At 39.1% G+C, this 24,427-nt stretch overlaps 1 protein-coding gene across 1 annotated transcript in view; it reads left to right on the top strand.

Annotated features, from left to right (window-relative positions):
• Positions 1–23,284, top strand: part of LOC139693282 (zinc finger MYND domain-containing protein 11) — a 40,096-nt gene extending 16,812 nt beyond the window's left edge. The window contains exons 8-15 of the mRNA XM_071591394.1: positions 540–736; positions 1,416–1,532; positions 3,311–3,439; positions 7,676–7,903; positions 11,666–11,767; positions 14,040–14,123; positions 16,629–16,790; positions 21,391–23,284. Of these exons, the coding sequence (XP_071447495.1) occupies positions 540–736; positions 1,416–1,532; positions 3,311–3,439; positions 7,676–7,903; positions 11,666–11,767; positions 14,040–14,123; positions 16,629–16,790; positions 21,391–21,513 (1,142 nt within the window). The 3' untranslated portion in view covers positions 21,514–23,284. The remainder of the gene's footprint in view (positions 1–539; positions 737–1,415; positions 1,533–3,310; positions 3,440–7,675; positions 7,904–11,665; positions 11,768–14,039; positions 14,124–16,628; positions 16,791–21,390) is intronic.
• Positions 23,285–24,427: the final 1,143 nt, after the last annotated feature.

Here is a 24,427-nt window from a genome sequence, read left to right as displayed (position 1 = left end):
AACTTAGGGTTGATTATTGTGGTGGTTGATGGCACTGTGTGGTAATTGGAATGCTCCCAGGTTTGCTGAGGGTTGTGTCAAAGTGTTTTTGGAAATTCAGGACAACTCCACACAACTTTGCCAGTATCTTCTTTGGAACGATGCGGTCACCAATAAAAATTGGCCCTATTTCCCGTTTGTGTGGAGTTAGGAGTCTTTCTCCTGGCTTAATTGGCTGAGGATCATGGGCTCAAAGCTAGTGCTGTGACAGTCACCTCACCCCCTTTATTCAAGACCCAATTGACATGATTTTCTGTGTAGCAGACATTTTTATGATAACTTGTAGGTGACACAGGGAGGACAACTGCTCTGCCTCACCATCCCTTTGTCTTTGAATTTTGCATGCCACTGAACTCTATACAAGAGGACCTTAACCTTTGACTGTCAAAAATGGTCTACCAACATTGGAGGTAGTCAAAAAGGGTGCTTTTAATTAAATATTTGTTCTCTTTAAGCTACATTCTGTTTGATTATCAAAACGCTCCTTTTTTTATTGACAGTGCACAGCAGCCTTGCCGATCAAGCGCGACAAATGCTTCGTGACTGTGTGTACGACCTCGGGGAGATACGTCGGTGCAAGGACTGCTACAGGATGTCGAATGAGAAGGCGGACAAGCACTGGTTTTGCAAGCCCTGCCGTCCTCCTCACGATCTTGTTTATGCCAAGCAGAAGGGATTTCCATATTGGCCTGCAAAGGTCAGTGTGCCCCTAATCCAACTCTCACTATCCTTTGTAGAGAAACAGGCTATCTTGATAATTTAGGAGGATGTAATGGGCGTAATTGCTGCTCTTATTTTGGGTATTTGTGCTGATTCGAAAAAATATAGTCACTGTATTTCTCCTGTGTATCCATCAACTAGTTTCTTAATTATTGTCCACTCAAATTGATGTGATAAATTTGTTTTCTAAAAATTAAGACATCTGTGATCCCCAATCTAAATTTATTTATTTATTTTACATTAATCTGAAAACAGCACTTCTGCCAATAATATAACAATAGACATTTAGAAACACCAAAGCCTTCTAGAGAGGAGAAAAACTCACCTAGGCAGGAATCGAACCCGTGACCACTGGGTTGGCATGCAAGGACGTTACCCTGCCGTCACCGGGGCCGGCAAATCAGTCTCAGGGAACTTATTTTGTATGCTCATGGGCAGATTGTTAAAAAAAACAACTGAGGCTAAGTGAAGAGGTTGAAGAGTTGAACAAAGATGAAATATAAGATTGCAATGTCCCATCTGCAATAGCAAACCATTATCAAATTCTATGTAGGACACATTTTCATTGAGCAGTTTCTTAAAGGGAATCTAATATTTGTCTCCTTCCATTTCAATTCTATCAGTGTTTGTAAATTGTTTTCTTTGTTGCATTTCAGGTCATCAAAGTAGAAGGGGACCATTATGATGTGAGGTTTTTCGGGAGCCAGCATCAGAGAGCTAACATTGAGAAGAGCCATATCCGACCAATTACAGTCAACATCCACACGCTCCAGGTGAGACTCAGGTCTTCCTCTGCTGTTTGCAAAGATTTGAAGGCCAAAAAGATTGGTCTATTCAATCTATTGGTCTATTCAAATTATATACAGTAGAGTTTACCAGTTTTTATTAAGGCAACATAGCAGCTCATTTCTAAATCAATCACATCACCAATTAGCTTCTTCTATTCTGCGTGTTCCTGTGCATTCTGGGTCATATAAATAAGGAAACTAGAATTATTTGGTTAGTATAAATCAAATCGATGGAAAATTTAGTGTGCTGCACCCCATTGACCTGTGAAAGCATTAAAGTCTTAGCTGTTGCCTTGCTTGTTTGTCTTGAACATATGTTTTGTGAGGTTCCATTTTGAGTTAAAGGCAGTAATTAAAATAATTAAATACCTCAGTAAACATTAACAAATCTTGAATATGGAATAGGCCAGAGGTCTGAATCATGAAAATTTCACGTGAATGTAACAGACACAAGTAGACACGGATGGTGCTCCTCTGTATTGTAAAATTTCCTTGTCATATTTGTCATACTAGTCCTGGACGCTGAGAATAATTCTTTCAGTGAGTCATAGAAGGTATTTAGCATAATTATGAGACTGAGAAAAGTATAAACTTCATGTCAAATCTTCTATATTTGGTAATGACTAAAATCTAAACAAGTAAATAGATTTGAGTAAATAAATTGGCATTATGTGAGCGGATTCTGAGGAATCCAGGCAAAACCCTCAACCTTCCGAGGTTGCGATTTTCACACTTTGGTCAAAATGGCTGTCTTTAAACTGACAAAACCAATCTCTGCAAGTTGTTTCCGATAAAGTACTGTCGTCATAGGCCTCAACAAGCATTCGATGCGATTCGGCAGCCGATTTTTTTCAAATTAAAGCAGAAAAGCAGAGCTTCCCACTTATGCTCTCTTTTAGGGAAGAAACATGACGTCATTACTATACCAAACATTTAGGTTGTTGTTATTCTATTGCTGATGATGTGCACCGATTATTTTGTTTAACAAAAGAATGGCATGTCCATAGTAACTTAATAGCTTACTATCGCAATCTGTGAGTGAACGGTGGATTTAAGCTTTATATACCTGCTATGTTTGTATTTGAGGGATGTTGTGCCATTATGTTAGAATATATGCATTAAATCCCAGCCGTTTCATGTGAAATTGCCTTTTTCCATCATCGATCAAGGGTAGCAGTGTTATTTTACTTAAATGAATAAGAGAGAAAAGACCATAATTTTTCAGCCACTTAAAAATAATGTGAATCTAAAACAGATATTTATACCTGTATTATTGCAGTACATTCATCTGAGAAAGCTATCATGATTTCTATGCCATATTTTTGTTGATTTTTTGTAGCATTTTTTCGTAACTTATGCATGTGATTTAATTTTAACTTTCAAAATTTTATTTAAGTATCAGCACATGATAGAAATTTGCATTTATTCGCCTTTTGGAAAATCCTGAAATTTATTCAATTCTTGTGGACCTCAATGCATTCATATGCCCCTCAAATATTGCTAATAAGTCTTTGGGATCTTCTGGTAAAAATCAAACTGTGTACATTGAATTGGTATAGTCGGTACATTATTTCTTTTATTTTCAACTTGTGATCAAATAGGTTTTGGTTTCTTTTTCTGAATCGATCTATTTTTTGGTAGATATTTTAGGTTATGTCACCCACAAAAATCTCTTATTTTGAGCACACTCGATCACCCTGAGAGTAACTAATGTGAGCTATGTAAGTGAAGCCTTAAATTTTCCCCTCTCACTGCGCATCCAGGTGAAAAGAACATCTTCGTGGACCAAGGCATGTGAGGAGTTGAGGAAGCACCAGGAAATGCTGGAGAAGGGCGTGGAGTTGACGGACTCGAGCGAGGAGGAGGAATCAGAAGAGGAGGAGGAGGATGAGGAGGAGGTTGGAGGGGGAGGGAGGGGGAAGGAGAATGCGGGTGGGCGTGGCGTGGAGAACGGAGCGGCAGCCAAGGATGAGGATGAAGAGGAGATGGAGGAGGAGGAGGATGAGGAGGAGGAGGCGGAGGAGGAAGAGGAACAAGAGGAGGCGGAGGAGGAGCAAGAGGAGGCAGAGGAGGAGCCGGCGGAGGAGAGTGAAAGTGAAGCCGTGAGTAATAGAGGGGAGATTAGTACGAGAGCCTCCATTTCCTCTTAATTAGTTTGAGTTTTTGCTTGTTGTTTTCTGCTGTGTTGTTCATGAATCGTGCCTGGGAAAGGCACAAATTTAAGCAATTTGATATGTCAGCATTACACTCGTTCAATTTGTATTCATCCGCTAGTTTAAGGTGTGTATGTATCGTTTTTCCCAGCTCATAAGATATACTGTGATTTTTCAAGTTAGAGTTTGGGAGAAATACTTGAACTAAACAGAAAAGCATCAAAGTATCTTCATACGAAGTAAATGAAATTGTGACATTAAAAAATTAGCAGCTCTATCAATGTGTCCTATAATGCCAGAAATTTGTCATCACCGATGCAAAATCATTTTCTTAGTTACTCACCCAAGGGGTTGTCACTTTCCTCATGCAAATGTAATCTTCTCTCCCATCTAGAACATTGCTAATTCCACGGTTTTTAGAAAACTTTATGATAGTCGCAGTTTTAACCTTTTGCCAGGACTTTTTTTTAAGTCATTAAAAACACTAGACATTGACTGCCATTTCATTCTTACTGTCGGTGTGCCATCATGACTTGGTGCCTTATAAACTTCCTTTTGTACGTATTCAAGTGACAGGTTTTGTTCTATTGTAGTTCTGGTACCTATGTGTAGGCAATTTCTCTTCAAGACATCCCAGAAAAATCTGCTGTCAGCGACCTTTCGCTTCATGTGTAATCATTTTTGTTGATACAGTATTCCCAATCATTGCATGATTTAATATGTAGTACTTAACAAGTTCCTCAGGCTTTGGGAATATAAGAGCATTTTAGTGTTAGTTTTTTTTACTCATATCTGCATTTACTAAAACTCTATCATCATCGTATCATCTTCTCAGTCAGAGGTGGCCTGAAACAAAAGTGTTCCTCTTTCCGTGTTCTGAAGTATAATTCACGAATTTCCTCAAGATTAGGTGCAATACTGTGTGACATTCTTCTCTCTTTAGAATCCATGAGGTCATTTTAATTTTAACTTTTTTTTTGTAACTCTTAGTTTCCCCTATTATTTTGATAAAATCAAAATTTGTATTAAAGGCAACCATTTTCTATGCCTTTACAACTCTCTCATTTTACTTAAGGTCGAGTGACTGTAGACTCTTTAGTTTTTTTTCAGGAGAGATGCAATGTTTGAGCAGAGGGACGACATCTTCGTTGGCCCAATGCGTATAAGTTTCGCAACAGTACCACATGTGAGATGTAACTAAACATGCTACCACATGCATCTTAACATTTACGAATTATTGGAGAATATTTTTAGGATTTACTTTCGAGGAAATATTAAAACTATAGCTCACAACTGGATTAGAACAGTGATATTATTGAAATTTGTCATAAAGGCAACCAGTAACTTCGCCTGATTTGGGAAAAAATAGTAAATTAATTATTTTTCCAGTGAATTGTCTTGTGACTTGTAGACAACTTTCGATGTTACAGTGTTAGATAAGTTCAGATGTTAAGTTACTATCAGGTGCGGCATTAGGCGGGAGGCACCCAATCTGTGACGTATGGAGAGTTGTTATAGCATTGGACTGACACTGGTGCACCAATGTGGTGATAGAAAGCCCAGCCACGACAGTGAGAGCAATAATGGGCACTACTCGAGGAAGGACTTAAGCTGTGCTTCATATATATATCATCCTTATGATCACATATATATACTACCTTGATCAAAAATTTCCCGGAATTTATTCAGAAAATTAAAAATACAAGTTTATTCATCTAAATCTATATTGTCCCCTTCAAAGTAATCCCCATCGACTGCAACACACTTATGCCAGCGCTTGATCCAATCCTCGAAATATTTTTTATATTCGGTTTTCGGTGTGTCCATCAGTGCTTCCTGCGATTTTTCCATTACTTCCTCTCGGCTGCTAAAACGCGTTCCCCGTAGTGGTTTTTTAACTCGATTGAACAGAAAGAAGTCACAGGGAGCCAAATCAGGTGAATTCGGTGGCTGTTGGATGGTATTTGTTGCATTTTTCGTCAAAAAATTACGAATAATGATAGCACTGTGCGACGGTGCGTTATCATGGTGCAAAATCCACGAGTTTTCTGCCCACATTTCTGGTCTCTTTCGGCGAATTGCTTCACGCAAACGTCTCATAACGCCCAAATAATACTCTTTGTTTACTGTCTGGCCTTCTGGCAAAAATTCATGATGCACTACACCGTTGTAATCCATGAAAACCGTCAGCATTGCCTTCTTTTTTGACTGAAAACGACGTGGTTTTTTTGGTCTCGGCTCATTTGGTGAACGCCATTCACTTGCCTGATGTCTGGATTGCGTGTCGTACTCATAAACCCACGTCTTGTCTCCAGTAATGATCCTTTTGATGAATGTGGGATCGGATTCAGCCTCGCAAATCATGTCTTTTGCGACGTCAACACGGTCTCTTTTTTGCATGAAATTGAGGTCTTTTGGCACCAACTTTGCTGCTACACGACGGAAACCCAAATCATTAACCACAATGTCTTGGGCGGATCCATAGGCAATGTTCAAGTCCTCCGCTATTTCTCTGATGGTTAATTTGCGGTTATTGACCAACATTTCTTTTACTTTATCAATTTTTTCACCGACTTTCGATGTCGATGATCTGCCACTGCGTTCATCATCTTCGATTGACTCACGACCACTTCTGAACCGCTCGTGCCACTGGTAAACGACCGTTTTTTTTAAAGAATCGTTGCCGAAACACTTTTCCAACATTTCCAACGTCCGTGCGCCCCTAAATCCGTTTTTTACGCAAAATTTAATACAAGTTCGTTGTTGCAAATTTAAATCCATTTCTGAGATTGTAAAAAATCGCCAACACACACAGAGATAGATGTACTCTTGGCTACGTAACTTTTGCAAATGTCAAGTTATGACACTAAGATTTAAAGGGAATATCAACAACAGATGTACCAATTTAACAAAAAAATCAGAACTCAAATCGGAACGATGGGAGCGCCACACAGTGGTTATTCCGGGAACTTTTTGATCAAGGTAGTATATTATCCTTATGTCTCATTAGTCAGTTTCGGTGTTTAGTGTGTGCCCATCACACGGTGTTCCTTCCGTCCATTGTTGTAAATTGTGGGATATTTCAAAATCCAAATGTGTGCACGTATGGTTGGATAAGATTAGATCAGAAAGATTAAAACATTCTCAGAACATCAAGAAAATGACAAATCATGGGATAATTGTAATCTAGGTTACAATAAATGTATGATGAAAAATTATATTTTTGTGGTGTCAAAGATTGCAATTTTAAATTTTGAGCAGATATCTTTTATTTTTGAGACTATTTGGAAAGAACATATGATATTATAAAAAACATGATTTTAAATTTAACTATTGTGTCCAAATGTTTGTTAAGGTGCTTTCAAATTTCACTTTTGAAGAAAAAAATCATTTTTATGCCTTTAGAAACAATACCTCTTTTAATGTGTGTTAATCTGAATTGTAGGAGTTAATAATTACAATGTAATTTAACAATCTTATGTTTTGGGAGTTATCATAATATTTCAAGACAGATTTAAAATGTCTAAATCAATATTATATTCAATGTTTTCAGGCTTAACTTTGAGGAAATTATCACTGAACTATAAAAACAAAGTGTCTCTTTCCACCAAATTTGTTGTAAGGTATGGTTAGTTTCAATGCATGGGCATAATTCCTCAGGTGACCTGAGGAATGACCCCAATGCATTGAAACTAGCCGTGCCTAATAAAAAATTTGGTGTAAATATACATATTGTTTTTTTCACTTCAGTGAAATCAATATTAAATTATTTGCTGCCTGTTTAAAATTAACTTATACATGTGTGCTTGTTTTTCTCCAATTATCCAAAAGGGTGACACTACAGGCAGGTTGTGTGTGCTTTGTGGTTCATTCTCATATGCAATGGGCAACTCCCAGAATAGTCATAGCCATTCCCCAATTGGGCGTATCACTCATGTCAATGCATGTTCCGTGTGTTGGTTGGTGCTTTTGCAGGAGAGCGAGCGTGAAGTGAAGAAGGCCAAGGGTGGGGGCGGGAGGGGTCGTGGGAGGAAGCGGAAGCAGGAGAGGGGAGGGAGGGGGAAGGGCAGGGCACCCAAGTCGGATGAGGAGGGAGAGGGCGGTGGGGGAAGGGGGGCCAAGGGGGAGAACTCGGAGGGGGAGGCATCTCAAGATGAGGAGAGCTCCATTTCGTCCACGTGCAGAACTGGAAAATCAATCAAGGTGAGCGCTGCACTCAGTGCACACCACACTGCACGCTTATGGAACTGTTGTATGTATGAGGTGCTTCAACAAACATGCTCTGTGCTTACTTGAAAATTCACAATACCATGGCTGGTCACTCTTTATTATCAAGTAATCTACCGGTTAAGGTAGATTTTTGGATGGACAAAACTACCAAATAAATATTTTGTGACTTCTAACAAAGCACAAAACACAACATCCTACTTTACTTCAGGTCCCTCTTCAGCTCTGAGTACTTTCTTCCTCCCTTCATCCCGTCCAACATCCCTATCCTGTTCCTTCCCTTTCCTCGTTTGCCCAACATTCTCCCCTCTATTACAGTCTTCAACATCCCTCTGCCGGTCTTCTCCATTCTTCTCCACACCCACATTTCAAAAGCCTCCAGTCTACGTCTATCCTCCTGCTTCAATGACCACGTTTCCGCGCCGTACATAGCTACGCTCCATATCAAAGTTTTTATGAGTCTTTTCTTAACATCCTTACTCAATGTCCCTATAATTAACTCCCTCCTCCTTGTGAAAGCCTCTTTGCCTAGCGCAATTCTTCTCCTTTCTCACACTTTGTGGAAGTGAAATTCACTGAGCTACACTTGTGTCTGTGGTGGATTTGTTCAGCTTAGTTATTGATTCATCACCATGAGTTTTGTCACAGTTGGATGAAAAATACAAAAAAAAATGTTTGGTCTTTTATGTTGTCGACAGTGAGCATGGTAGTTGGTGAATGGAGAATGGGTAAAAGAGTTGACGTTAAGGGTACTGGCTGGCATGTTGACCTCCTCCCCATCCTCTGGGGGAGATTGTGCCAGAGGGTTGGGGCGGAATGAATATGCTGGGGTTGCGGTATGAGTGAGGGGGGATGGGAAATCGGGAGGCCAATGGGAATGTAATGGTGAGTGGGCAGGAAATGTTGTGTCATTAAGAAATTTGCCATTAGAGCCAGCTCCTTTCATGATCTTCCCAATTGCCACTACCAGTGATCATTCTGGCAAAATGAATCATGCTTAAAAATAGTCATTGAGAAAAATGTGCGAACTGGGCACATAAATAATAAACTCTTATGAGACCTGAATTCTTATCCCAGAATAATTGTATGAGTAAACAAGTTGTAATTTTGGTAGTGTTTGCATGTAAAATGATACTGGGTAGAGTTTCATACGTATTTGTGATCGTGTCCCAGAAGATTAGATTTTTGCAAACATTTTAGTAGTAGTATTTAGGGGAGGTGACCGACAGCTGAGGTCATCTGCACCATTAGGGATGGACAGGAAAGGATGAAGGGTGGAGAGAAACCCATCTTCGGCATTAGCCTGCTCTTAACGAAAGGCACCAAGGGGTCTGCAGGTTAACGTCCCATGTGATGTACGGCATATGCACTCAAAGTGCTCTCCACTAAGCACCTCAAGTAGGGATTGGGACACCACTGAAAGATATCTGCCACCTCTGGGATTGCAAGCATCTCAAAGATAATGCAGTAAACCCTGCATTTTCTGCAAACCGTATTGCTGTCAGCACTCATGTTTCTCCTTTATCTCATATCTTTGACAATGCTACTTAAACCACCATAATCCAACCGCTAGTCTTCCAGTTAAGTTCTCTCAGTGTACATGACTAGCAAGTTTTTTACGCTCTATCTTGTGTGTCAGTGTCATTATTATTGGTATGTGCCGAATTATATTTTTACTATAAAGCTGTCTAGATACATTGTTTTTGCCAACACTTGAAACATTTTGTAAATATGTGGCTCAAAATGATCGTTAAATAAATTTATGGCACGCATTGCCACTGCCTAATTACGGTGATGCCTCACACACATGGTACAGTGCAAAAGTTTCCCATAACCTCCACATCTCATTTAGCCTGCTCTTTTGGACTTGAGAGCTTTTGAAGGCACGTGGAGTTTCTGAATGGTAAACAAGGAGGGATTTGATTATCAAATCGCTGCTCGCATTTGTGCAAAATAGCAGCGTGAGACGGCCTTTCATTGCCCTGTGGTCGGCCAGTGCATTCTCTTCTACTGTTATGTGCACTAATATAGGTTCTCTTTCGTATCTTCTTCCCGAAGAAAATCAGGCTGTCACAATTAGAAATATGTTGTGGCAGGTACTTCTCAGAATCTACGAGATTTTTGAAGTCGCCAATGAAGTTATCTACTTCCTTTGACTTGGAGCTTGCTGCTTCACCATGCCTCACAATACCATGGATGACTGTTCTTCTCGTCTACTTCTCGAACTACGCATGGCTCCCCTTAAATACTTGTTTGGCCGTTGATGTTCCTGACCTCTTATTAGCGAGGTTGGCAAAAATTGCTTTCCCCTTCTCACAAATTATGTTCTCATTAATGGTGACGCATTGCAATCGCTTTTCGTTTATGCAGATGAGAAGCAACCTTTCAACATCATTGAGAATATATAACCGTTGTGTAGATACTCTTTTCACTCTATTTGAAGCATCTGTCTCCCAAGTGTTGTCGGTATTCTGGAATAAAAGGCCAATTGTTGATGTCTATGCATTGTTGATGTGCACTTTGGGTCAACCATGTTCATAACTTGTTCCCATTTTCAATGATTTTACTTCTCATTTCTATTGTTATTTTTATTCTCAAATGGCTTTCTTATTGCGGAGTTTTCTTCAGGGTCAATTTTAAAAGTGTGCTCAAAAAATCACCAATAATATACTTGAACACAAGTTTGGAAATATATGTGATCACTTGTGATGCTAAGATGCTACCAGGACGAGCGCTAGAGACAAACTGCAGTAGCTGGTCCAGGATTTCCCCTCTCCGCATCACTCATTATGCGAAAAATCACTAGTTTAGCAATTCAATTTCAGGACCGATATTTTTGCTCATTATGTGAATTACGTGCAATGGAAGGTGATCGTTAAGTGAGGTTCCACGGTATTTTTTTCTTTAATTGATAAGTACAGGGTGCGGTGCTTAAAACCGGGCAAGCACGGGTTTCCTCAAATGAGATTTCATCGCCAGGTTAGGGAAACCTCCAGACTTCTTCGAAGCATCATTACACTCTACCACAATATCGTAAACAGTTGATCTGGGGTACCATAAGAATCAAACTATTTAAAAAAAAGGCCAGTGCTAGCACTTTCGATAATAGCAGCTCTTCGATTGTACTCCGCACTTGTACGTAACATTTCAGCCATTTTGAAGCTATGACTGTTTACTAGATGCCTATAGCTTTCAAGAATGTCAATTGGGACCTCCAGTGGAACTACAATATGGCGGGAAATTCAAATTGAAATTTGTCCGGATTTAAGCACTGTACCATGTATAAGCAGGTATAAGAATTTATTTATATATGTGTATCTTTTTCATCTGCACTCTAGATATTGGATGAAACCTTTATGAAATATTCCCTTACTTCTGTTTGATGACATGTGAAACTTTTTCTCTGTGCATAGAAAACCATGTGGAAAAGGAATCCACATGAAATGTGAATTTTCTAGAAGCCCTCCATTTAGAATGATTAAGGAAATCATGAAGAACAATTGAAATTGAAAATATTGTGTTATGGGTGACATTTTCCAAGATGAGCATTTAAATCAGTCTCACTGTTTTAAATGCCCATCTATTCTAATTTTAGTAATACTATCCTAGAAAGTAGAATAAGTTATTAAATTTGTCAAGAAGTCAACTCCTATGTATTTTTGTCAAAGGCACAAATGAAGTTGGATGAGAGAAAATATTTTCCTGAGTGTCAGTATTGAGACTGTTCCCTCTTTTCAGAAGGAGGGGCCAGCACCAGAAGACATGGTGTCATCATCCTGCCAGGAGCCCAGCACCAGGTCCATCTCCATCCAAACACCTCCACGCATGATGGTGAAACAGGTGAGAATTTCAATGCTCAACCCATGATGCAACCAACACGGAGAACCTAGAGGCAGCAGTTTCATCGAGTGAAGCCTATGCTGTCAGGGAACATCAAATGACCCCGCACCAAATGCCATTGGCGTTATTCATCCATCAATTGATGAGTCCAGAAAATTTCTCCAAGGAGAGCTTCATTATAACGGAAGTTTCTGAGTGACTCTGACCTCTCCACTCTAGTTTCTCTTGTCTATTCTGTCCCTTTGAGGGAGGCTCTGTACGCTATACACAGGGGCTCCTAAGGATTAGGGCAATAGGATAGTCCATGAAAAACATTAGGTATTTAAAATCGGAAGGAATATTATCATAGGTGGTCTTCCGGTTGAGGTAGTTTTTGGATGGACACAACACCAAATATCTTGTCTCTCCTTTTAAAACAACCCAACGTCATACTACCCAAAAAGTCCTTCTTCACTGAAGAGGGGCTTTTCATGGAGCCCAAGAACCCCTCTTAAAAAAAACCAGTATTTCACTGATTATTTTGATATTTTTTTGAGTGAAAAACATAAATTCCTTAAATTGTTAATGCTAAAGTTGGTTGGCACTATTTATGGTTGAAGTCGTGCTGTTTTTAGGATTTTCTGTTTGCTGATAGTCATAATGTTACCTTGACTCAAATACATTTTGCAACTTTTGATACGGTTCTCATAATAGAGTTAACACTATGAGGCCAGAGATGGCAAATCTGACCCATTTTCCTTTTTCAATCAACCATGTTTGCATAATTTTCTACCAAGCGGGATGCAGCTTAATTTTTTTCCATTTCTTTCAATGGAGCAGTTCATCTTATGATTATCGTCATGAATGTTCTTTGGCTTCCTCATAAATTTATATATTTACCTTTGAGGTCAGAGGGGTCTGATCTCTCCATGGAAATAATATGAAACCCATTGCATTATACTTGCATTTTTACTTTTGGAATGATTTTCCAAAAAACAAAAAAAAAAGGCTTATGTATTGTCGCATCCTGTTCAGCCTGTCACCTGGCGAGTTTCCTTCGCCATTCCCAAGGCTCTTGAGTTTCCTCCCTCTGACATCAGAAAGTGTGAATGTTTCAGAAAACCCTCATGGGTCTCCGTCTCCTTAAAGGTTTCTATCTAGGAGAGTATTGTGTAGAGGAAAGGAGTGACTGAGTAGAGTAGAAAATGTGATTTTGCAGGAGAATTATCTTATTAATAACTACCATACATTTAATATGAGCACCGCAGTAGATGTATGTTCACATGGTAATCGCTGTGAGATACAGGAAGACATCAGTTAGACTATGTTGTGGTTATGCATTGGTTTTGTGATAATGTGATTAACTCACGCTGTTTTCTGTGAGCAGATGCGGATTAGGATCACGATTTAGTGTGCTCATGAAGTGTAACAGCATTGAATTTAATAGAATGAGGGAGTAAAAGAGTATAAAACTTCGGCAAAAAGGAAGAAGTGCAAGGAGGCAGTTGATTAACTTCTGAGCGAGAATAAGGGGATGGGTACAGTCGAAGAAGAATGGGAATATCTCAAAGCAGCAAAAGAAACAATGGGAATGGTAAATAGATTGAGGGTTAGGAAGCAGTAGATCATTGATAATGATTTGGAAGGTGGGCGAAAGAAAGAATTTGAACACAGAATTAGGGAGAATACAGTGCAAAGAGTTATTAAACAATAAACTGAGGTGGGAAATAGGTTAGGGCATAGGAAACATGGTGGAACAAGCAGTGCTCTTAAGGATATGGAGAGTTTACCGAGACAGGCCGAAATGGGTGCACTTATCCACGAAGGTGAAGGATCTGTCTTTATTAACTTTAATTTTTATTTTGTAAATATTCATTTAAATATTTCATATGGGACAATGAATGTTGAAGTGACAAATTTATAGTTCTGTGTCCAATGCAACATTATTTATTATCTGCATTGACTTAACACAACGTTTATAAAAATAGACACGGAAACATTTTGTTTAAGATGAAAACAAACTGTAGAACCAATGAACTCACACAAGAAAGTTGTGACAATGGTGTGTGACATTTCAGTCACATCCCGATCACTGCCTTATATTTTTGTTTTTTCTGCCTTCTGGCAGAAAGCAGAGGTGCTTCTTGTCTGCCTTGCACCTTAAAAATATGTATTGTATGTTTTGGGTTCCATCATTTGAAGACATGCATAGGAATGTCTATCATAAAGTTGTTCATTGCATAATTTTTTGTCATAAATGTGCCTTTAACGAGTCTCGTGTGTTTTTTCCCAGGATGCTGCCGAGGCAATGTCATCTTCGAAGAGCAGGAAGAGCTCCAAGGATTCTGAAAGGGCTCTCAAAGAGCTGGCCGAGCGGGTAAGGGAGGGACTGGGCACAAGCAATCTTTCTATCCATGGGTTGTGATAAACTTGGCTTTATTCCTATATTGCATACTGCAATCATTTCAAAGCGTGAACTATGCTCTACGTCATCATTGTATTGGCTCTGGGAGTTAGATAGAAAAATATAAACAGTAGTTATCAAAATATACACTAATTACTTCTCCTTAATTGGATCAAAAAAATAATGTTAACCCTCATTATTTTTAAATACAATGCTCAAATTTGAACCAATGGGTGAACCAATGGCATTCAAGCAAATATGTTGCATTCCATATTTTAAACTAATAAATTACTCTTTTTCATTTTGTCTTAGTTCATGCAGTACATTTTTCTCGTGTTGGTAGATCTTGAAAATGTCAGGTGAACATTAAAAAATATTGTATCACCATCAGGATGACCTATTTCACATCCGACGGGAATATGTTGTGAGGGCTGTTCAACGAAGATGATTGTAAATATTTGGAACAGCATACCTTTACTCATTGTCGAAATTTTGATGGCAATCCCCAAAGTGGTCCGCCTTGGGTGCAATGGACACATCTTAAGCCATTTTTGATTCTTCCTTTCAAAATTGCCTCCGAAGCTTTCACAACTGCTTTCAATGGGAAATAATGTTTTCCATGGAGGTATTCCTTTCCAATAGGAAACAGGAAAAAGTCACTTGGAGCTAGGTCTGGACTATACGAGGGTCTCTACTTAAGTTTTCAGTCAAGACTATGTTGTTGTCTATTCATGCCTTTTTAAGAAAGCGGGTCAACAGCAGTGTCCTTTCGGAGTAATCTTGTGCAGTAAGTGCATCTTGCTCGGTTTATTACGGTTGCTTAGAGGCCTTTGTTTGTTTCTGTTTACACAGCATGCAGGTATTGTGAGAATGTAGCCATCAAGAGAGCACTTTTGGTCAGTGATTCTTAATGGCTTTTAAGTGGTTTAAAGGAATCTGAAAGCCTTGATTGTTTGCAATGCTGAAGGACCTTGCTCCTTGCGACAATTTTTGGTGGTTTCAAGAATTTAGAAGAGATCAAACTTAGTTGAGAGACAAGAAAAGGAGCGGGCATCCCGTGGCTGCAGTGACTGAGGAAAACATCGCCGCTGTTGAAAAACTGGTGCAAGAAAACTATCATGTGACATATAAGGATATTATACTGTTACTGCTCAGTGGTACAGAACAGTATGTCCACCAAAAGTTTCTGAAAGCTTCAAGAATGGCGGCTGAAGACAGGACTGCAGGGAATCGTCCTGCACTATGACAATGCATCTGTGCGCACAGCCAACCTTACCATGCAGTTCCTGATGTCCACAGGGGGTTAAACTCATGACTCAACCACCTTACCACCCTGACCTGACCCCATATGATTTTTTCCTGTTCCTTATAGTCAAAAATCACATACGTGTAATGAAGAGGACCCAACTTAAGTGAACAATGAGCACTCGAAGAAAATGATTTGAAAAACCGTGGTTTACGAGAATGGAAAAATGTGTCGAATATTTTGGCAAGTATTTTGAGAAAATATAGTCATCAAAATCACTTCAAGTGTCTTATTTTTTGTGCATCTGAAAACTTTCATAGTCACCCTCGTAAAGTACATGAGGAACACATTTAATATTGCTAGATATCCAGCAACAAAGTGTGTGATGTTTTGCCATGCAATGTTGTGATTCAGCTGTGTGGTTCAGATGTGACCTTTTGCGATGGGTCTGGCCTTTGTCAGTGGAGCATATGGAACACAACTCACATTTGTCAATGGAACATACCATTGAAAGTTCTCCGAATGCTGACATGATATGCTGAGACACCATTCCCTGAATATCGAAAAATGATGTGATCTTAACTTATGCAGCAGAACTTTGGCTTTATTTGATGTTTGCAATGCTGGAGATTTCAATGCAGAGCTTAGCTGATTACTCTCGGGATCAAAATGATGATGCCAAGTTTCATGTGTGGTTATAAACTTGTGGAAAGAAACTACTCATCTCCCTCTAACATCAACAGCCAACAAACCTGCTCCTTCAACACCTTTTTGTTTGGGTATGCGTGGTCACTCACTGCTCACATATGGTCATGGTCTACTTCTCTATTGCGAATGTGTGAATGGCACCCATTGAAATTCCCATATATAGTGGTTAGAGCTCTCAATGTTATTCGATGACATTAGAATCACAATGGCAGCAGCAGTGTTAATGTTCATTTCACTAAAGCAATGTCTGGAGTTCTGTGTTTTTTTTCTGTTTCCTTTGAAATGGATTGTCCACCCCCTTATAATATTTTAAACCATCTTCTAGCCATGCTAAAGGGAAGATGAGACTCAAATAACAATGGTCATTCTATTAAACAGCCCTTCTATGTGGTAAAAAGATCCTCGGGTCACTATTTACTATTCATGGTAGGAATCCAAAATTCTTAATATTTTCAGCTCTATAGTTGTAAACATTGTGCGTCCAAGTGGTGTGACGATTTTAATCTTTCCTCTCTCCAATATAGCTGAAACGAGAGTTTGAGGTGGAAAAGCAGAAGGCCGTCACGGCAGCCTTAAGATCTCTTGAGCATGATATTGAGAAGCTGAAGGAGGAGCAGGCAGCTGAGATAGAGGAGTTAAATGAGAGGCATCGGCAGAATTTGTCAGATGCCAAGAAGAAGCAGTGGGTGAGTATTCTTTCAGGGTCTCTCTGAGGGTGCATCTGTCACACCAGGGGTCCACCCCCTTTCATGTGCATTAGCTACAGTTTCTTTGGGTACTGCCAATAGTGTTGATTGATCAAGTGCTGTAATTGTCAAGCATTTGTTGCATCACTCTCTATCTCACCAGCTACTATTCCTTTGACAAGTTCGAAGAAACTTGAAATGTGTGCCCCAACAGTAGCTTGTGATATGCCCCCAATGACGTGCATGTTTATGTCCAATATTTTCACAGTTCAAAAATCATTGTTGGTCTAGCCGAACAAGTTCTTTGTCTGAAGATTTCTTGCAAATCTCTCACTGGAAGATGTAACTTGCTCCTTTAGCTGTCTCTGATCACTCAGATATGCAAATTACTTAGGTTTGGTGGTGAGGATGCTGGCTGTAGAGGCAGCTAAATCTTTTTATACATAGTTGCTTGAGTACCTTGTGTCTTGTTCATTTGTTGTGGACGTCATGCCATAGGTGTGGGCAGCAAGGTTTTTCTCTGTGCAGTAGTGTTTATTTAATAGATACATGCCAATCATGCTTTGAATGAACCTGTGGCAACAGTTATACAATATACTGCTAGAGAACATTATGTTATTCCTTTACAATTGGTATTTTCTGTAATCAACTACAAACTAAAGGAAGCATAAATAATCTCATGTTATAACTTGGGAGAATGCAATGTTGCAATCAGTAGCAATGGCAATTTGGCAATTAGTAAGAATGTTGTTTTTAAATTTATTCATATTTTTCCAAAATTTGTCTCCTTTTTCTTTAAAAATGTGATTTTCCGTGTATATTATGATAGTTTGCATCGATTTTCCCCTCTAACTTCAATAGAGTTCCTTCGCCTTTCTGTGCAGAGTACTGATTTCACTGTTCCCCTGTAAACTTTCCATATCCTCGCCCTGTCTTTCACCTCATATATCTCATCGTACTTTTTCCTTCCAATTAAATGTTTACAATCTTTCATTTCATTCTCTCATTTTGTCTTCCAAATCGTCTTATCTGTAATCCATGATTTTCTTGTCCTTTTATCATTTACTGGTCCCGTGGCTTCATTTGAAACTTTTTCAATATCCCTTTTTTTTGGTAATGTTCTCAATTTTCTTCTATTGTACCAATCTCCTTGCACACATAAGTTTTTCTAGAGCTCATGGGCACTCTTTTCTTTTCATCCCAATCAATGCAAATATATATATAATCCACTTAATCGACTCTCTTCCCTGTTTTATCCTCTTGAATCTGACATTGCGTTTCATTAGTACTAAATTACATGAGTGATCCAAATACTTTTCAACCTCAACATAAAGATGGCAGCCTTCTTCTACCAAAGTTGGGGAATGTGTTAGCGCATATGTTTGCAAAGGTACTCACCAAAGTTTCTGCCATTTTGGAAACTCAGTTATTGTTTGACAATTGTTTGATGAGTTGTGGTGAAGGTTTTTGTGAAAATGAAAAAAAGTGATCATTGTGTTGTAATTCAATGTTTGTTTTTGAATGGCAATATGTGCGTTCACAAATCAAAGATGAATTGGTCGCTGTGTATGGGTACTCTACAGAAGCATTTATGACTGTGAAATTTTGGGCATCTGAATTTAAACATGACAGTTTAAGCTGAATTCAGTGAATTAAAGAGGCTGATGATGAGCATTAGGGATAGCCAAAAACTGCAACCACCACTGATAACTTTGATAAAGTTCACCAAAAGTTACTGGATGACTTTTGAATTAAAGTTATTGGGATAGCAGAGGCTATGAGCATATTGAAATAATGCATTTTCATATACTACCTTGATCAAAAATTTCCCGGAATAACCACTGTGTGGCGCTCCCATCGTTCCGATTTGAGTTCTGTTTTTTTTGTTAAATTGGTACATCTGTTGTTGATATTCCCTTTAAATCTTAGTGTCATAACTTGACATTTGCAAAAGTTACGTAGCCAAGAGTACATCTATCTCTGTGTGTGTTGGCGATTTTTTACAATTTCAGAAATGGATTTAAATTTGCAACAACGAACTTGTATTAAATTTTGCGTAAAAAACGGATTTAGGGGCGCACGGACGTTGGAAATGTTGGAAAAGTGTTTCGGCAACGATTCTCTAAAAAAAACGGTCGTTTACCAGTGGCACGAGCGGTTCAGAAGTGGTCGTGAGTCAATCGAAGATGATGAACGCAGTGGCAGACCATCGACATCGAAAGTCGGTGAAAAAATTGATAAAGTAAAAGAAATGTTGGTCAATAACCGCAAATTAACCATCAGAGAAATAGCGGAGGACTAGAACATTGCCTATGGATCCGCCCAAGACATTGTGGTTAATGATTTGGGTTTCCGTCGTGTAGCATGCCAAAAGACCTCAATTTCATGCAAAAAAGAGACCGTGTTGACGTCGCAAAAGACATGATTTGCGAGGCTGAATCCGATCCCACATTCATCAAAAGGATCATTACTGGAGACGAGACGTGGGTTTATGAGTACGACACGCAACCCAGACATCAGGCAAGTGAATGGCGTTCACCAAATGAGCCGAGACCAAAAAAACCACGTCGTTTTCAGTCAAAAAAGAAGGCAATGCTGACGGTTTTCATGGATTACAACGGTGTAGTGCATCATGAATTTTTGCCAGAAGGCCAGACAGTAAACAAAGAGTATTATTTGGGCGTTATGAGACGTTTGCGTGAAGCAATTCGCCGAAAGAGACCAGAAATGTGGGCAGAAAACTCGTGGATTTTGCACCATGATAACGCACCGTCGCACAGTGCTATCATTATTCGTAATTTTTTGACGAAAAATGCAACAAATACCATCCAACAGCCACCGAATTCACCTGATTTGGCTCCCTGTGACTTCTTTCTGTTCAATCGAGTTAAAAAACCATTACGGGGAACGCGTTTTAGCAGCCGAGAGGAAGTAATGGAAAAATTGCAGGAAGCACTGATGGACATACCGAAAACCGAATATAAAAAATGTTTCGAGGATTGGATCAAGCGCTGGCATAAGTGTGTTGCAGTCGATGGGGATTACTTTGAAGGGGACAATATAGATTTAGATGAATAAACTTGTATTTTTAATTTTCTGAATAAATTCCGGGAAATTTTTGATCAAGGTAGTATTGAGAGTACAATTGGACATGCATATGCTATCTATAAGTAGGGTGCCACATTTCCTCACTTCAGACCAAAAAATGCATTGAATGGACATTTCCAAGGCCCTATTGAAGCAGTTTAAGCCAAGCAAATTTGGATTCACCCTTACACCTTTGAGATGAAAGAGCAGTCAAAGCAGTGGACTGCAAAAGTGAGCCAGCTCCAAAAAAGGTGAAGACCGTACCATCTGTGGAAGCCAGTTTGGAATATATCTAGAATATTATGCTGAGACGTAAAATCTATCATATGTTAATGAACAAGTTTCTCTAGTGCTTTGGATAAGATAGGTAGGAAGCTAATTGATCGGTAATCTGGAGCTTTGGTTTTTGATTTTTTTGGGATTGGATGAATTAATGCATTTTTCCACAAAGAAGGAAATGTTTCCTGAGGTAGCAAGCAGTTGAAAATATTTGTGACGCATTGAAGTATGAGAGGAGTTAGTTTATGCAGAAGCAGAATGGGAATTCAATCTGACCCTTGTGCTGTGGATTTAATTTTTCGTAATGAGTTGCAAATTTCAAATAGTGTTCCCAGGACAAATTGAAATTCATTAGCGGGTGGTTGATTATTATTTAGTTTGTTGTGGAGTACTTAGAGAGTACTGGTTTTTGTCAAAGTGTCCTCTGCGTTTGGTAGCCAGGTGAATTTATTGTTCAATATGTGGGGCGACTATGAAGAGGGTGGAGGTACATCTTTGTTTTTACCTATTCCGATAGATTTAAGTTTACTCCAGTGGTTATTTGACTGTTCCCTTTTGCTAGTAAGTGAGTAAAAATATCTCATTTTTGCATTTCTTATCTCCTGTTTAGCTTTATTCCCAAGTTTCTTATATTTATCAAATAAATTTTTGTTTTTTGGACTCTCTATAGTACGGAAAAAAAATGAAATATTGAAAAACTACTGCAATTGAAGGAAAAGAAAGTGTTGTTCTATTAGGACAGTGCACCTGCTCATACTGTGGTGGTCACCATGGCTAAAACGCCTGAATTGCACTTCAAATTGGTTGACCCCGTATTCACCAGACATGGCCCCCAGGGAATTTTTTCTGTTTCCCTACCTTAAAGTTTCACGTGGAGGATAGAGATTTTCATCGGACAAGGAAGTCACCGTTTGAAATTTCATGGTCGTAAATGCTACTGCAGAGTCACCCTACACAGAATCGATCATCTTTGATGATAATCGCAAATTATTAATGGAAGCTTGTTACTAAATTTTTATCCATTTTCACAAAAAACCCTCACAAGAACTCACTCAAACGATTGTCGAAAAACAACTGCAAGCATCCAAAACGGCTGAAAGTTTGCGGAGTGCCATTCAACACATGAACATTCCCCAACTTCTCTTCAAGAGTGTTGCCATCTTCGTGTTGAATTCGGAAACTTCTCATACAACCTCACAGGTATGCTTATTGATTGATTTCTTCCTCATCTCAGTGCTACAATTGCGAGGCGGAGGCCATCTACCACTGCTGCTGGAACACGGCATACTGCAGCATAGACTGCCAGCAGGTCCACTGGCAGAAGGAGCACAAGCGCCTGTGCCGACGGAAACGCTGATTGTTGTGCCTGGTCATCGAAAGAACCCAACCCAATCCCTCGAGGTCACCCTCTGCCTGCCTCAATGCAGGGGAGGACGGCCTGCACCCCTCTTGATGTGCTCCTCAATGAACAGGAGACATATCCAAAGTCCCATGCCCACCACTCACACCTCTACCGAAAAATTGAAATTTTTGTAAAGCATCACACTAACATTTTTGAAGATGGTCGTGTGCAGCAAGTGAGTGGTGAAGCCATAGAAAGTCGTTTTGAGAAAGTCACTGAAATGATTGAGGCTCTGAAATCTTTTCTGTTTTTAGTATCTTTTTTGAGTAGTAGCAGTGCCCAGGTAGTTCCAAAATTTTCACAGAGTAGTCTCAGAATTTGCATACGTGCTTGCATGTTCATCGGACTTCGCCGACAAGATGTGAGGGAAGAAACTCATTGTAGGGAAGCCATTTGTAAGGTTTGCTGAAATCCATTCCCGTTAGAAAGACCATATTTTGTATAACAAAAGAGGACAGAGAAAGACAAAAGAATCACCGTAGTGATAGAACAAAGTGAATCATCTTCCATATTTTTAATTCCATTTGCGTAAGTTATTATATTTTTCTTATATTAAGTGTGTGTATGTGTGTGTGTGTGTGTGTGTATGTCTGTGCGAAGAGGGACTGTTTTATTGAACACACTCCATGTGCTCTACTGGGTATGAGTCTCTGTTATGCATTTCCGAACTACTTATTCTGTTGATTTCTCACTCTCTCTTCATGTTTAAAGTATTATTGTTATCAGGCGTTGTCCTTGATTGCAGTCCTTGTATAATGTTTATGAAGATATATTTATACATATTGAATCTTTGTGTTGTGTTACGTACCTGCATTTTTGCCATGCACTGGATGATGCCTGGTCTTAAAAAGAAAAATGAAGAAAGGATCTCACAGGCTCAGATTTCTGCTTTTGCACACGTCATTCATAGAGTTTAACAATTCTAATTATTTTAAAATGTATTTACACGACTGCTACTTATTTTGTGAGGACAGGTTTGTGCTGGGAGAAGTGAGGGATCTTGGGTAAGTCTTTTTCGAATGTTGAATATTAGTATGAATGTATGTGTTATCATATAGCACCAGGCAAACAGTTCCTTTTATATATAAATATATATATAAATCTATATATATTCTTTGCTACCTTGAAGATAAGTCTCTTCATGTTTTTTGTTTAATGTTTCTTTTTGTATGTTATGAATGTGGGCCCTTCCATTTTGAGATTTTATTTGAACCTGTTGGAGCATGATTATTGGTATTAGAATTTGCGAGAACTCATTGATCAAAACATTCTTATCTCATGCAATTAAATAATTTTATGGTTACAATAGTATTTTCAAGAAGTTTTAACCAGAGTCATATAATTTGAAGGTTGGGAAATTGGAGTGGGAGAGTTTTATTTTTGGAAGAGACTTAATTTTTGTTTAGTTCATTTGGAATCAGTCAATTTCCTCTTGTTGCACAGTACACAGTTGAGAAGAAAGTGAGAACAAATGTTGGAAGGATGTGTTTTAAATATACCCATGGTTATATAGTTGTGTATATTGTTGTTGTCAATGAGAAGTGACATTCGTATTGATTGTGAATGATCCCCTAAAGCATGTTTTTGTGCCCTTGGTTAGTTGAATATGTGTATGACCCTGGCCACTAATTCCCTGGACATAGTGCAATCCATTCTTGCTGGCAATCATCAAAAAATCATAGTAGAGGTAATAATTGATTCATTATTGTAATATACTAATGTCAAAGAAAGATACAATAAATAAAATGTAATTTTTCTTACTTCTTTTGTCATTTAAACGCACCCAATCAAAGAAAAATAATAGGAAACATAATTATGGGTTGATTACATGTTTCAATTACTCAATTCTAAGCCAGGAATTAGGTGGGAGTAAAAGTTTAAAATCAATTCCCATTTCATTCGGATTTGGGGTGCAATGCACTGGATGCATGGTTCTGATTCTTGAATAAAATCCGACTTCAAATCTATCTTGATGGAAACTCCAAACAAACGTAATAATGTTTTATTAAATTCACCAAATCAATGGATTAGGGATGGAATTACTGTTGGAAGCACTTGCAGTTCTTAGAAAACCTTGTGCTTTTTGCGATTGACCATACCCTTGTGCCTTACGATGAGCGGAGTTGTGGGTGTAAATAATGTTCGAATGGAACCCATGCAGGCAATGGAACATGCACGCACACTACTATAACTGCAGAATCAGAATGGACACTTCACTAAATTCTTGTGGCAAATATTTAGTGCAAATACTTTTAAATTTGTTGTATTTTTGTAGTCAGAACTGGAGAGAGAAGGAAAATATCAGAATCTCCGTGCCCTGTGTGGAAGACGATCGTCTTCGACTGCTCGGCATTCACAGCGAAGCACCATCAACGATACCATTGCAGCGGATCATGGACGGCGCCCTGCAGTCTCTCTCAACCGCAGTCTACTTCCTCATTGATCTTCACAGGAGCACCGCGTCGTCAGATTACAGGAACGGGGGTACCGTGATTCTCACGTCGCATAGGAACTTCGTGGGAATAGATGCTGAAGATCAATGGCCCTAATATGTACTCTAGGGGCTCGCCGGCGAATATCCGTCGAACCCCAGAGACCGTTTCGAGCCATCGCACGGTGAAGGTCCTGTCCCATAAGTCCCGGAGTGGACCAACTTGGATACTTAAGTCGGGAAATGGAGTCGTCTCATCTTGAACAAGAGCGCCGGATGCCAGAACCAATCGAACGCCTTGGTAACGTCGAAGAATGATCCGGCAACCGCCATCCTCCTGGTGAAGACATCCGTGATAAAATCTGCAATTATCACCAGCTGATGGACCATGGAATGCTGCTCGCGAAAGCCTAACACTGCTTCTCCGGGAGGATGTCA

This window comes from Hetaerina americana, unplaced genomic scaffold (genome assembly GCF_022747635.1).
Source record: "Hetaerina americana unplaced genomic scaffold, ioHetAmer1.1.p SCAF_46, whole genome shotgun sequence".
Classification (NCBI taxonomy): domain Eukaryota; kingdom Metazoa; phylum Arthropoda; class Insecta; order Odonata; family Calopterygidae; genus Hetaerina; species Hetaerina americana.
This window is presented reverse-complemented; position numbering and strand designations above follow the sequence as displayed.